The following is a 13,963-nucleotide window of genomic DNA, read 5'->3' on the forward strand; positions in this document are numbered from 1 at the left end:
AGTTTGTGCTCATCGCAAGTCTCAAGAGGTACTTCATGCTCATTGCAAGTCTTTGATGGCCTTTTATGCCCATCACAAGCATGTGGGCCTTACATTACTTCGATGAAGTGATATTATGCTATTGTAGAGGTGTCTTAGTTACTCAAGTACCTCAAACACCACTTTTTGCCTTGTTTAGTCTAATATGCTCTCTCCAACTGGGATCTCTCTATGTAGCCTTCGTTTATTAGGGTTTACGAGAAAATAATAATAAGGAAAGTTTAAATGGGTATTTTGGTAATTTAACACATTCTATCAAGGTTTTTAAAACCAACCAGGAAAATGAACCAATTAGGGGTCTAATTCCTGGGTCGAATGGTCGGCCTGTTTTGAAAAACTAAAAATTAGAAAAATTAAAAAAAAACGATCAAAACCCTTGAATGGTTTAAACGGTTCAACTGCCCGGATCAGTGGTTTGCTGACCAAATCAACATTTTTTGGCAAAAATCCAGTTTTGGTAAAAAATGGACCGGTTCCCAATTTTTCTGGTCCAATCATCCAGTTTTAAAAACCGGTGCTTCACTAGAGCTTCACTAGTAAAGTAATTAAACAAGTGTGTAACAACGTATAACAAGAAAGAAGACATCCAAATTTTGTTTCATGAATGCTGTTTTTTTTCTGCATATCATCATCTAATTCAATTATTTCTTAAGTGTAACAACAAATATTCAATAGACCGATTACAATGAATTTGAAATCATAGATTGAAGAAGTCAAATAAAATTCAATGAAATAAATGAAACCCAAATGCAGAAGTTTAATAGAACTCCCCTACAACCCAAACCCAAATAAATGATTCTCTTGGATTAAATAAGATCGCTTAAAGTAAGGTAAGATCAATATATTTAATGAAAAAGGACTTTTTAGCTCTTTTTTAGATCAATCAAAGCCAAGTCGGCAAGCTTATTTAGTTGCATGTTCTTCAAACTTTCAATCAGCTCCATCCCAAATGATGAACATCTATCCATCAAATTATTATGATTATGCATTTTTTCCTACCAAATTTCTCCCCTTTTACACTAGCGCTAATAGGTTGAAACCCTAAACCATCAAAGAAATAGGTTGAAACCTTTTATGTACAGGGCAGTAGAGTTTGATTCTGGTAAAGGTGGTGTCTCAAGGTAGAAGATTACCCTACTTCACTTGTTAATGAAGGACAAAATTATCTTTTCATTCAAACAGTATAAGATAACAATACAAGTCCTTTTTTGAAAAAACCCAGGGTACGTTTAAGTCAATTAATGAAAACTCAGGGTATGTTTAAGGTGATGTTTGGCATAGATGTTGATTTTCCAAAATTCGGTGCCATGTCGGATCTACATCAGAATTTGAAGAATCAATGATTTTCTTTTCTTTTTTGATTGGCCGATTTTGCTGATTTTATGAACTTAGCAAAAAATCAATCCCTAACGTTGGCATGGGCAAGGATCACCACATTCAGTGATTCCCCGATTTAAGGAAATTCCGATTTTTGTTGGGTGAGGTGGCATCCTATGTGGTAGGAGTGAGAAGGTGCTCTAGTGTTTCAATGAAAAATAATCACTCTTGAAAATCAATACCAAACAGTCTTAGAAGCGATTTCTAGAAAATAAACTAACATGGAGGAAATGATATCAAATAACAAAAAGGAGTGATTTTTAAAATTCAGTAATCACTGATTTTCAAAGGTCAAGCCCTTCATGGCTCCTGCGGGAGTTGGCGGCCAACGGATTGTGTGGTCGCCCTTGCAAGTCGAGCCTTCCAAGGCTCCCGTGCGAGTTGGCGACCTACAATTAGTAGATCTGCCCCCATAGGTCGAGCTCCTTGTGGCTTATCATAGGAGTAGATGACCAGCGTCTTTGAGGGCTGATGCAGTGTAGCCATGGCATCAACCTACCGTCCAACGCCGACAATAACATATGTATCAACATAGCTATAACAAAGGGGTCAAAATATGAATGACTAGCCCGAACTATGAAGCCTCACCACTAATTGAGCCCATCATGGCTCCTATGAGAGTTGGAAGCAAACTGAATGTGGAACCGGCCTCACAAGTCGGACCTTTCATGGTTCCCGTGAGAGTATGCAACCCATAGACAATAGAGCCACCCCCTCAAGGCGAGCCCCTCATGGCTCCAGTAGGAGTGGGCGGCCAGCAATTCCAAGAGCAGGTGCAGTACATGTATGGCATGGACTCACAAGCACCTACCCAGGAAAGCCAATCCCACGTAATGGCTTAGATGTAGCCACATTTAAAGCTACTACAGAATGATCATCTATCTTGGTGACTTGGTCAAATTGACTTCTAAGGGAAAGCCATACCGCTTTTTAGCTAAGGCCCCTTAAGCCGACCTCGAAACACGACGACAACAAGTAGACCGATCTAAGCAAGTCATTCTCCCGTTTATCTAGCTTGGTAGCACTACCACCACTTTGCTTAAATCGATCTCAAAGGACATCGGCATCTCATTGCCGACCTTGGAAAAGAAAAAGAAGAGAAAAAAGAGAAGTGGAGTAAAGGAAGACTAGTTCGCTTTCAACACCGCGGTAGACATGCAAACTTGGCTAATTTCTTCATAGTCGTCCTCCACCTTGGTTTAGGTTCCACATTGACCTTGTTAGATGCTCCTTCGAGGACCGGCGTGAGGGACATTGCCTTGTAGTCTATGTAAGTGGAGTGACCTAACAAGGCAGTCACGCAGTTGGAAGCCCCTCTTGAGGATGGCATGACGAACTTCGCTCTTGAGGTATTTGGCCGAATTGCAAAACTCCTTGAGGTTGCATCCCAAGTAAGGTAGATGTCCTTGGGGTGCCTACTTTGCCTCTCCTCGAGTAAATGAGTTTGCTCTTGTGCCCAGATAATCAAGAATGCGAAGTCCTATGTAAGGCTGCATTTAATCCTTAAGACTTCCAACTTGGGGAGCGAACTGGATTGATGCCTACGAGCTCATCGAACTAGTCATTCCAGACCAAAAACCACAACGAGCTACTCCCTTCGCCGAATTGACCTCAGCTTGGGAGTGGGGGGAATTGATGAGGGCAGATTTGGTCATCCACTGACACCGTGACATGTGGCATCTTAGAACAGCTAGATGGCACTTTGACACCACATAGGCGACGACTTGCCTTAGCTGAAATGATGGAATCGTAGCTAGCAACCTACCTCCACCGACCTATTGGAGTCCTAGTTGGCGACCTCATTTACAACTCGGGCACCTCAGTAAGGCTATTAGGAACACCTTGTCCAGGGCCGACCTGTGGTACCTTGTCATTACTGATCCAAGTGACCTCGACACGAGGAGTGACCTCCCTTGAGGACTTGCCGACCTATGGAACTTTGTCAGTACCAGTCGAAGTGACCTCGACACGAGGAACGATCTCCTTTGAGGACTCGTCGACTTGACTGAGGTCCACGTGGCGACCTGCGAGATGTGCTCGCCAACCTCTGTGTGTGTATCTCTAATTTGCTGACTTAAACATTGGAGTGCCCACCTCGGGCACTCTAATATTGTTTCCATACATGTCTCTCTAGAGAACTACACAACTCGTCGATCTACTTAGCTCGACACCCGAACAACCTCCTAACTCGACCCAGTCAACTTGGCCTCTGAGTCACCTTCCAGCAGAAAATCCTCCAACAAAGCATCTTAGTCATCAACCAGTAGGGAGCTTCCAATTTGCACACCATCAATGGAAATCCTCCAGCTCGGCATCTAAATCATCAGCCAGCAGGGAACTTCTAGATCGTGCACCATCAAGGTCTAAGGAGCTGAGAAAAAAAAAATGAAAATCAAAGTAACCTACATCTATCCACTTAACAAGATTGAAGAAGACTAAAAAATGATGAGATATTTGTATGTCTTACAAATGGACAAAAAAAGAGTCTAGTCTGAAAAATACAATTTGTAAACAAAAAACCCAACAAAGAAATCATAATCATATAACAAGTCAATGGGGCAAAAATTTATGGTTAAAAAAAAGTTTTTTTACCCTCTTCTCCGATGATGGCAAGGGCTCATTGTCTTCTCTGGTAATCATTGGTGATGACTTCAAACTATTGATAAGTGGTCTTTGATGGCATTTACTTGAACAATCATACTGGCAACGTCCTCTGCAACCTTGGAATAAAACTAGCATTTTGAGTGAACCAATGATTAAAAAATATCAATACGATATACCCAATACGAGGCAAATCATATTGGTATCGGACCACACTGCATGGGATATGTCACAATTGGGGGTGTATCCTACTAGTCGTACGTATCGATCCGAGACATTATTGTATCAGTGAGTATTGCATGGTATCTAAGACATTATTGACAATGCTATTCACTATAAAGGAGCTTCCAGCATGATTCAAACCTAGGTACATAGGTCGCCTAGTGCTAGACCGTATATGAACTTTTAACCATTGAGCCAAGTTTTATTTGACAATGATAAATGAAATAAATTTACTTTTATTAATTTTAATATCTACATGAAATCCAACCAAGAAACATATACTCATTTTCAACAATTCCAATTACAAATTAAAAAGAATAATATTTAAAATTAGTATTTTATAAATTAATGAAATAAATAATTTATCAAATATATATTTATATCAAAAAATGATTTTTAATTTCAAGAAATTTAAAAATATTAATAATAAAATAATTATTTTAGTACTTAAAATTTATAAATTTGCACATGATATGTATCTTAAATTTTCTTATAAATTATTAATTAATATTTTAATTTTCATAAATAACAATTTATTTATTATTTACAAAAATAAAATTATTATTTACAAAATATTTGAAAATATAATATAAATTGAATATATCAAATCCACTAATCTATGTTTATATCAAAAAATATTTATTTTTTATTTTAAAATTAAAAAAATAAAATATTATTAATGGAATAATTATTTTAGTTATTAAAATTTATGACTTTTCATATGATATCTATCTTTGAAATTATAATAGATTTGATAGATTTTAAGTTAAGGTTATATATTTTTATAAATTATTAATTAGCATTTTAATTTATATTTTGTAATAACATACTTATTGTTTACAAAAATGAAAACATTATTTACTAAACATTTGAGAATTAATTTTTTAGTTGACATTTTTGTTAATGTTAAAATTTATAAATAGTAAAATAGAAAAAATGATATAATAATTTGAATAGATTAGTTGCATAGCATATCCAAGCATTTCTACTTGGTCAAATTCGGATCACCCTTTTTGGATCTTTGGATTGGATTGGATCAAATAATAGGATTTGATAAAATATTGGACTGGATTTGGATCACTCCTATCCAATCCGATATATGTTTTATATTTATAAATATAAATATATAATACAAATATATATGTGTGTGTTATTTATTTATTTATTTGTACTATATTTTTATCAATTTGTTATATTATTTTTTTTATAGAAACATGTATATGTATGATGTAAATAATTAAAAAATACTTGTATTTTTGTCTTCATTATTTAAATTAATATATTTTATTTTTCTTTTAATAATTTATTAATTTTTAAAGAAAACAAGTTGGATTGGATTAGATTCGAAGATTGGACTTACCGATAGGATTCAAATTCAAATAAGGGCATATCGAATTCGATTGGATCAGATCTGACATGAACAATGTCGACTTAGATTCAGATATACCTGATTCAAATTCGATTCAATCCGTTTGCATCCCTATATTGCATCTCTTTGATGCATAAACCCTTTTTTATGAGGGTCGTTTTGTCTTTTTCTAAAAATCTCTCTTACTTAGAATATGAAGGGTAATTCAGTCATTTTACTTGGTCATTAACGATAAACTTACGATAAAAGCTTGTTAGACACAAATTGAAAGTTCAGGATTTAGGATAATAGAGACACATTTAAAAGATCGAGGACTAACTTGACACAACTCTAAAAGTTTAGTTACTATTCAAGAAATTTTCCTTTTATTTTTTATACATTAAACCACTTGTTTCCAAGATGCGACACAACCGTCTCTAGGGGTGTTCACGGTTCGGTTAACCAAATTGTGGGGTATTTTTTAGAACCAAACCGAAACTAGTCAATTCATCGGTTGATTGGCTCAGTTAACCGTCAGTTCGGTTCATCAGTTTTTTGGTTTTTTAATTTTTAATATATATTATAAAAAAATATAAATATATAATAAAAAATATATATATAATGCATATTTATTAATTTATAATGTATAAAAAGTATAAAATATATATAATATACATAAATATATATATATATATATAAATATATATATATATATATATATATATATATATATAATATAAAAATATATGTATAATTATACCGGTCGATTTGATTAACTGCTGATTTTCTATATTGATTAACCAAAAACGAACTGATACCTTAAGTTTTTTAAAAACACTTAACCGACCAATTCCATTAACCAATTTTTTAATTCGATTTCGGTCTGATTCGATTTTTCGGTTTTTTTCTCACCCCTATTGTATCGCTCGTCTCCTGCCCAATCTGCTAGCCGAAGTGGAGCCCACGTTTAAGATTATTATTATGTAGTATAATTTGAAGTTGCACAGCCGCTGTGAACGCAGCATTTCGCAACAAAAGCACCCTCACCCTCATCTCCTTCTCGGTTCCCTTCTTTCCTCTGTTTATCAGCATCAGCATCAGGGCCTGCAGGTTCGTCCACTTTCCCTTACAACCTCTTGCTTTCTTTTACACAAAACAAATAAATACCCTAATTTCTATGATACTTGCTGAATGTTCTAAGATTTGGGTTCAGTTCTGTCATCATTTCCTATTTTCTGTAATAGTAGATGCTGTTTTTGTCTTTAATCTTATATTTCTTCCATATTTATTGATTTATAGTTTCCTGTTATTTATATTATACTCTTCGTTCTTTATTGATCGGTGGTCTGCTCATCGACATCGATACTTATGCTTTTTTTATTGAGGATAGACACTGAATGCATGGATAGAAAGGGGAACAAAATTTTCCCCGTTATTGTTTTATGTTATAGGTTAATATGGAACTTTTTGTGTCAGATAATAACTCTTAAAATTGATTTTTTCGTATTGTTTTTCGTCTATAGTAAAGAGTATAGAAAATTTGGGTGCTGTAATCGGTGGAATTGAAATAAGTAGGAATGTTTGAGGAAAGGAGAGTGCACCCCGATTGCATAAATGCTTCCAACCCATATCATGAATGCGTCGAGTATTGCTTCAGAAGAATAGCTGAAGCCAAGGAACGGAGCAAGCAAGAAGGATCAGGTTATTTCTTTTACTTCTTGTTACTTAGTAATTTTTTAAGTTGCTAATAACATTGTTCTAGATTTGATTAAAGTTGAATTGCTTCTTGTTTCTCTATAGATAATCTCTTTAGCTTACACTCAAGATGAACCTTGTTGGGTTAGAGACTTGGTTGTTTTTGGTTTGGAAATCATTAAGCCACTCTATTTAGGAAGCTATCTCAAAATTATTGTATTCTATTTACAGGTTTTATAGACATAGGCTTCCGAATTGCGAAATTTGATGTCAAGAATTTTCTTTAGATATGGAGGTTGTATGAAGTATGACTTTTTTACATAGAACAATAAATTCTGCTAATTGCTATTGTTTTAGTAAGAGTGCCTTCTTTTCTTTTTGATGGATAGTAAGGGTGTCATCTTTGTTGGTCTTCTATAAAATATTGGTTATTAACTTATTATCGATCAAGAAAGAAATATTGGTTATTTGTAAAAGAAAAGTATGTTGAGAATGATGAACCATGACCTGATCCTTTTAGATCGTGATAGATCTCATCCTTGTATGAATTTTTTGGCAAGAGAAATTCTTTGGGATTTCATATTTCTTTTCTTTCTTTTTTTTTTTTTTTTTTTTTCTGGGGGAAAGTCTCAGGAAAGTTGGAAGTCCTATCTTTGGTTTTTCCTTCTGATCTATAAGAAAAAGTGATTCTATTATTGCAATCCATTGCCAAAAGTAGGAAAAGAAGAAAGGAAACAGTACTGTCGATAAATTGAGATATTGTCATAGTCTGGTAGTCATGGAATGATGCAAGGTATCCAAGAAATCAGAGATGTTTCTGAAAGATCTTGTTATGAGTCTATTTGGCTTTTATCTTTACATTGACCAGGTAGATTTCAGCTTTCATAAGTAGAATATGCTTGCAAACTTTGTTTTTGTTTTTGTCAATTGATATAACCTGCAATGTGTGTCAAGATAATCTGGTCTACCTTATTTAAAATTTTCATATTCTCATACTACAATCTGTGCGGTGATGTGGTCACATATTCATATATACTTCATTGGTGCACCCTAATATTTCAGAAGTTAAAGAAACTAGTGGTGGTGTGGATGCTAGTGGCCCATCACATTCGGATTCCCCTGATCAGGATGAGGATCCTTATGGTGACAGATCTGATCTTGAAAAACGGGGTGATGGGGATGATGATCATCCTGTAGAGGAGAATGTGGAACCAGACTTTACGAAACTCACAGGGAGGCAGAAAAAGTTGTTTGATTTAAGGCTCAAGATGGTAAGCCTTCTTCCATGTTTGAAATAGTATCATCATCCCAACTATTTTTAATAGGAAATTTTGAAGGAAATTCCATGATTTTCATTTTGTTCTGATTTCCATTTTGGCACCTATTTTGCAGAATGAAGCCAGGAAAGCTAACCAAAATGCCATGGTTGCGGAAAAGAAAAGAATGGAAGCTCCACAGGAGTCAAGGGGCATTTCTAAACAAAAATGGCTTGAAGAAAGGAAGAAGAAAATTGGAAAACTACTTAATGCAAATGGTTTGGATATGTCAAAGGCATATATGCTTGATACAGAAGAGATGGCAGAGGCAAAATATAAGAAATGGGAAAAGGATCCTGCTCCATTTGGTTGGGATGGTATGCTTATTTCTCAAGTCACTTTATTTCATAATTACTTGCAACACTGTTTTTTTCTTCACAAGAGTTCCCTATCTTTCTGTGCATAATTTGGATTTTGCATTTGATTTATTACTTTTACAAAGAAGCAGTAATTAGCAAGAAAATAGAAAGGGCTGTAGAGAAATAAAACAAAAGGTATGGAAGTGCAGTAGGGGGAGCTTTCAAGGATGGGACGGGCACTATAGTGGCTCTCTTCAAGGCTTACAACTAGCTAAGCAGCTCAATCTAAGAAAAATGAGGTTGAAGGGGACTCAATGTTGGTTGTGGGATGGACAATGAATAATTGTTTGGGTCCTTGGGTGCATAGACAGGCCATGTAGGAAACCTGGAGGATAGCAAGGGAAATAGAGGCTATCTTCAAATGGATTAATAGATTTGCAAATGCATTGCATAACTCTCTAGTCAAACAAACAAGGGGTTTCCAGGGAACAGTTCTTTTGGGCTTATTTGTTCTCTTAAATTATAAGGGGTTCAGATCTGCTTAAGAGCTGTGTAAAATTTAATATTAGCTATTTTCTTTCACTTAATAAAAGTTGTTAGTTACCCATGAAAAAAGAAAAAACAGTGCAGAAGGAAGATTAATATGGAAAAGAGAAATAGAAGGGCATTACCATACTATTAAAACTATATATATATATATATATATAAACAAATTAATTCCACTTCTGAACTGGCTGAAGATAAACCTAATTAAATCCTACTTCTAGAATGTACCAGAAGAAGGTCACTGAAATTAAACCTAATTAAAGTTTTGTAGTTGATTTCTTCATTTGTTGTAAAGTTGTAATTCATGAGTAGTTGCTTTATTTTTATTCTTGATTTGGTGAAGCCTCTTTACCTTCTGTTGTAAGCTCATTTTTTTGTGTTAATAAAATTTCCTTGTTGTAAAAAAGAAAAGAAAAGAAAAGAAAAGAAAATATTCGTCATGTCTGTATTTTCAATTGATACTTTATGCATGAATTAGACACCTGTAACTAACACAGGAACTGATTTATTTATGATGATTTGGTTTTATTTCTTTTTTATTTATTTAATTATTTGCTACATTTATACCTGTCCAAACAAGGAGTGTGACATTGAAGGTGGCTGATATTATCTTCTATGAACAGTTTTTAATCAAAAAACACTGTACAATGCCTACAAAAAGCGGACAAAGAATATAGACTGTGATATTGAAGAATATAATAAAATGAAAGAAGCTGATCCAGAATTCTACCGTGATGCTTCCAGCCTCCAATATGGAAAAGTATGTGGTTGAAGAAACTCGTATTGTTCCTGATGATGCTTAACTTGGACTACAATTACTGGTCTTCCATTCTTATGTTTTTATCTGCTGCAGACACCAAAGGTTTCTGAGGAAAAGATTGACAAGATGGTGAAGGAGCTCCAGGACAGGGAGGAGAAGCGGAAAGCATTTAGCAGAAGGCGTAGGTTCCATGAAGAGAAGGATATTGACTCTATCAATGACCGAAATGAGCATTTCAACAAGAAGATTGAAAGAGCCTTTGGAAAATATACATTGGAGATTAAGAACAATCTTGAGAGAGGAACCGCTTTGCCAGACTGAGGTATGATACACTAACATTTTGCATTGTTCTATTGTGCACTTAAAGATCATTCGAGTGTCATGTAGTGGTTGTCTTGTATTATTCTTCCCCTAGTAATTTGTTTCTCTCTTGGTGTCATTATAGTGTGTCAGTATTAAATTCTGCCCAGTCCTTGATAGAGTAAATTTACAATTCAGATATCTATGCTTATCAGAAGAAAAATAGGTTGCTATTCTGCAATAGAGATTTCAAACTTAGACAAGATTTATTGTCCATGTGAAGACCATCTATCAAGTTGATTAAATTATGTAGGAGGAATTGAAACCTACCCTATATTATCTAGAATAAGTTAATGCAAATAAAAAGGAAAATTAGAAAGAAAACAGAAGGAAGAATACCAATAATAGTAATGATGATCAGTGATGAAATAATAGATCAATGATCACTTTTACATGACCAATGGGTGGGCTTGTGCCATATTACATCTATGAAAGGAAATCAATCCCTGCAACTCTAAGGAGATATTATGTACATCATTATCATCATCATCGTCTAAGCCTTGTCCCAACTATATGGGGATGGCTACGTGAGTCCTGTTTCTCCATTCTGTTCTGTTTGGTGCCATATCCACCATCAAATTATGGGTGATTAAATCATTTCATAGTACTCCCACTCGGTCCTTTTCAGTCTGCCCCTAGCTCTTCTAGCCCCTCCTACTTGTAACAGATCAATTCTAATGGATGCTGTCAATGGTGTTTAGTCAAGATAATATATACATGTATACATATTTTAATTTTTGTCACTTTTCTTTATGCAAATGGTAGAGGTCCTTTGTAACCTTACCCCTTAACCTTAAATATTCCTCAAGACCCCTTACCCGGTGCCTATGTGATTGGCCTAATAGTACTCCATGGACCTTCTAGGGTTTCGCTATTTATTTATCCATTTAATCTCTTTCCAATATTCTTGTGTTATTGAGATAATAATTACAGCTAAGAACTTCCTAAGTTTTAAGTAGATGAACTTCTTTCTTTGTCAATATAAAACAATTTCTTTTATATTGTTTTCAACAGATTTTACTTGGTTAATTATAACAATATAAGGATTTCAATTTACATGTAGATAGACATTATCCGAATAATTTGCTTTAGTTTTATCCTTTTCTTTGTAAACTTATTCTGCTTTCAAGATTATCATTATAGATTATTCTTTCTTATTTTCCTTTACAAAATATTTCTAGTTATACATTTAATATTTTTTTGAGAAGTGGTTCAATTGAAAGAATTGAAGAAGCCCATGTACAGCAAGGGAACTGTATGCTGGGAATTTGCAAATAGCCCAAAAGACAGCTGCAGATACCATCTTCCATGCTAGTTTACCACTCTACTCAGTCCCCCAATCTGCTATGCCTCCAAAAATTCTTTAATTGTTTCTGGAAGGCATCTTTATGCCCCAAACAAACATTACATCCTTGTCCATATCTTAGAGGCAAAACTGCTAGAGATGATCTTCCAATTCCATACAACTGCCCCAGAAGATACAATTCAGATTATCCACTGCCATCCCACATTTGATCAATATTTTTTTGATAATTAATCAATATATATATATATATATATATATATATTGCATTGACTACCATGAAAAAGGCCCTGGGTGTACATCTAAACAGTAGGGACAATACACAACCGGCGCCTTGAGCTGTCTGTGCAATAAAAACATACAGAGGAATATTACATTACAAATCCAAGGTCCCAGAATATACCCCAAATATTACATTTCATGAAATCGTTTGTTGTAAGGCATCTCTTCTTTGTTGCAACCCACAGTGAAAAGGAGATTTTTGATGGAGCCACAGTACACCACACTGCAGAGCTTGGGAACATACTATCATTCCTTGGTACTTTTCCTTACAGAGTGACTTAACAGAGAACTTCTTTTGTGATCCCATGCTTAAATCCTTTTATCTTCCTGGTTTCTGTTCAGATGGATATTATTTAATGTCTGCAACAGCTCCAAGACAATCAACTTTAGTAATATATAAATGATGCATTCTTCTAAACTATTATCAAATATAAACGATATAATAGCATGGGAAGCATAGTTACATATGATCATTTTGAAAGCATCATCTTATCATTCTACAGTGATGCTATTATTTAAAAGAATGTTCTTTTATAATTTAAAAAAGTATTAACAGATATTAGGTAAATTAATATTTATTATGTTATAAAATATAAAATTTTCAGAATACATCTACATGATATATATATATATATATATATATATATATATATATATATATATATATATATATATATATTGAATGGTCTGACATTTCTACTGAACTGACATTTAAAACTTTGCTACCAAACAGAAGCTTCTAAAAAGAATAAGACCTTTTAAATGGAATACCAGGCACTGTTTTGGGACATTATACCAGGCACTGTAATTCATTTTGAAATTTGTTTATTTTTTTTTAAAGGGGAAAACAAGAATCTATGAGGACAAACTTGTTTATCTATATCTTAAACATGTAAACAAATTACTGGTTGTTTCTATTCTGCATAAATGAATGCAGAAAGACATTGTTCATATTAACTAAACAACTGCATTAATGAAAAAAGAATGATTATTATAAGATGACATAGCCGGTGTTCTACTTACCCAATACAAGTTCTTTAATAAAATAAAAATGGTAAAAGAAATTTAATTTTCTCAATCAGTTTATTAATTTTGGTTAAGCTTATTTGAATAGATATGTTTCTTATGGATCTTGATTCATTCTAAGCAGGCCTGCAGCCATGATATGTCCGTGCAGCCTATATGTCTCGGTTGTATTTTTAAGATGGAGGCCAATTGAACAGTTGGTGCATGGGTAGGATATATGTTGAACTGGGTGAAGGCTGCACACACTTACGTAGTTGGAGAAACTGTCAACAGTTTAAGCATAATGAGGTTGAGAAAGGAATTGGCTCCAACTTTGCCTAATCATGTCATTGCACAGATTGATAAGTGGTTTTGAAATGTAAAATTGGGTAACTAAAGTACTGATTAAGATATAGCCATCCATCATCATGTAAGAATAGGTATCTGCTTAATGGTGGGCTCCATGATTAAAGCCAATGGAAATGAAATCAAATTTCCTGATGCAAATTTTGTAATGTTCCATCTAAAATCCCTTTTGGACTGTGGTGCATTTAATTACTGATATAATATGATCGTTTTAGATTTTTAGTCATGCATGAAGCCTGAGCTAATAAACAAGCTCAGAGACTTGCAGCAGGGTTTGTATTGTAATCAGTTAAACTTGGGCCAGAGTTTTCTGTTCTGCCGTTGTTCAAGGCTTCAAGCTTTTTGAGTTTTGGTAAGTGCTTAGTCGTCTTCTTTCATTTCATTCTCAGGAGCCCCCCAGAGCCATGATGTTCAAGTTGAGCATTATCTCTGGTTTCATATGAA

General features: G+C 34.3%; 1 protein-coding gene across 4 annotated transcripts; it reads left to right on the forward strand.

The window, feature by feature from the left end:
• The first annotated feature begins 6,580 nt into the window (after positions 1–6,580).
• Positions 6,581–13,660, forward strand: LOC148864582 (pre-mRNA-splicing factor SYF2-like). Of its 4 annotated transcripts, none has more exons than XR_016109864.1 (8): positions 6,581–6,697; positions 7,111–7,288; positions 8,345–8,553; positions 8,675–8,915; positions 10,067–10,203; positions 10,297–10,525; positions 12,334–12,404; positions 13,299–13,660. XR_016109864.1 is itself a non-coding variant. In XM_088977937.1 (7 exons), the coding sequence occupies exons 2-6, from the start codon at positions 7,165–7,167 to the stop codon at positions 10,522–10,524; spliced, it is 939 nt and encodes a 312-aa protein (XP_088834063.1). In that variant the 5' UTR covers positions 6,581–6,697; positions 7,111–7,164; the 3' UTR covers position 10,525; positions 13,299–13,660. The 4 variants fall into 4 exon arrangements, 2 of the variants coding, with proteins under 2 accessions (XP_088834063.1, XP_088834064.1); XR_016109865.1 differs by having other exon boundaries at positions 6,600–6,697; positions 7,116–7,288; XM_088977937.1 differs by lacking the exon at positions 12,334–12,404.
• The last annotated feature ends 303 nt before the right edge of the window (positions 13,661–13,963 follow it).

This window comes from Nelumbo lutea, chromosome 3, assembly GCF_056320005.1.
Source record: "Nelumbo lutea isolate HS-2025 chromosome 3, American lotus-T2T, whole genome shotgun sequence".
Classification (NCBI taxonomy): domain Eukaryota; kingdom Viridiplantae; phylum Streptophyta; class Magnoliopsida; order Proteales; family Nelumbonaceae; genus Nelumbo; species Nelumbo lutea.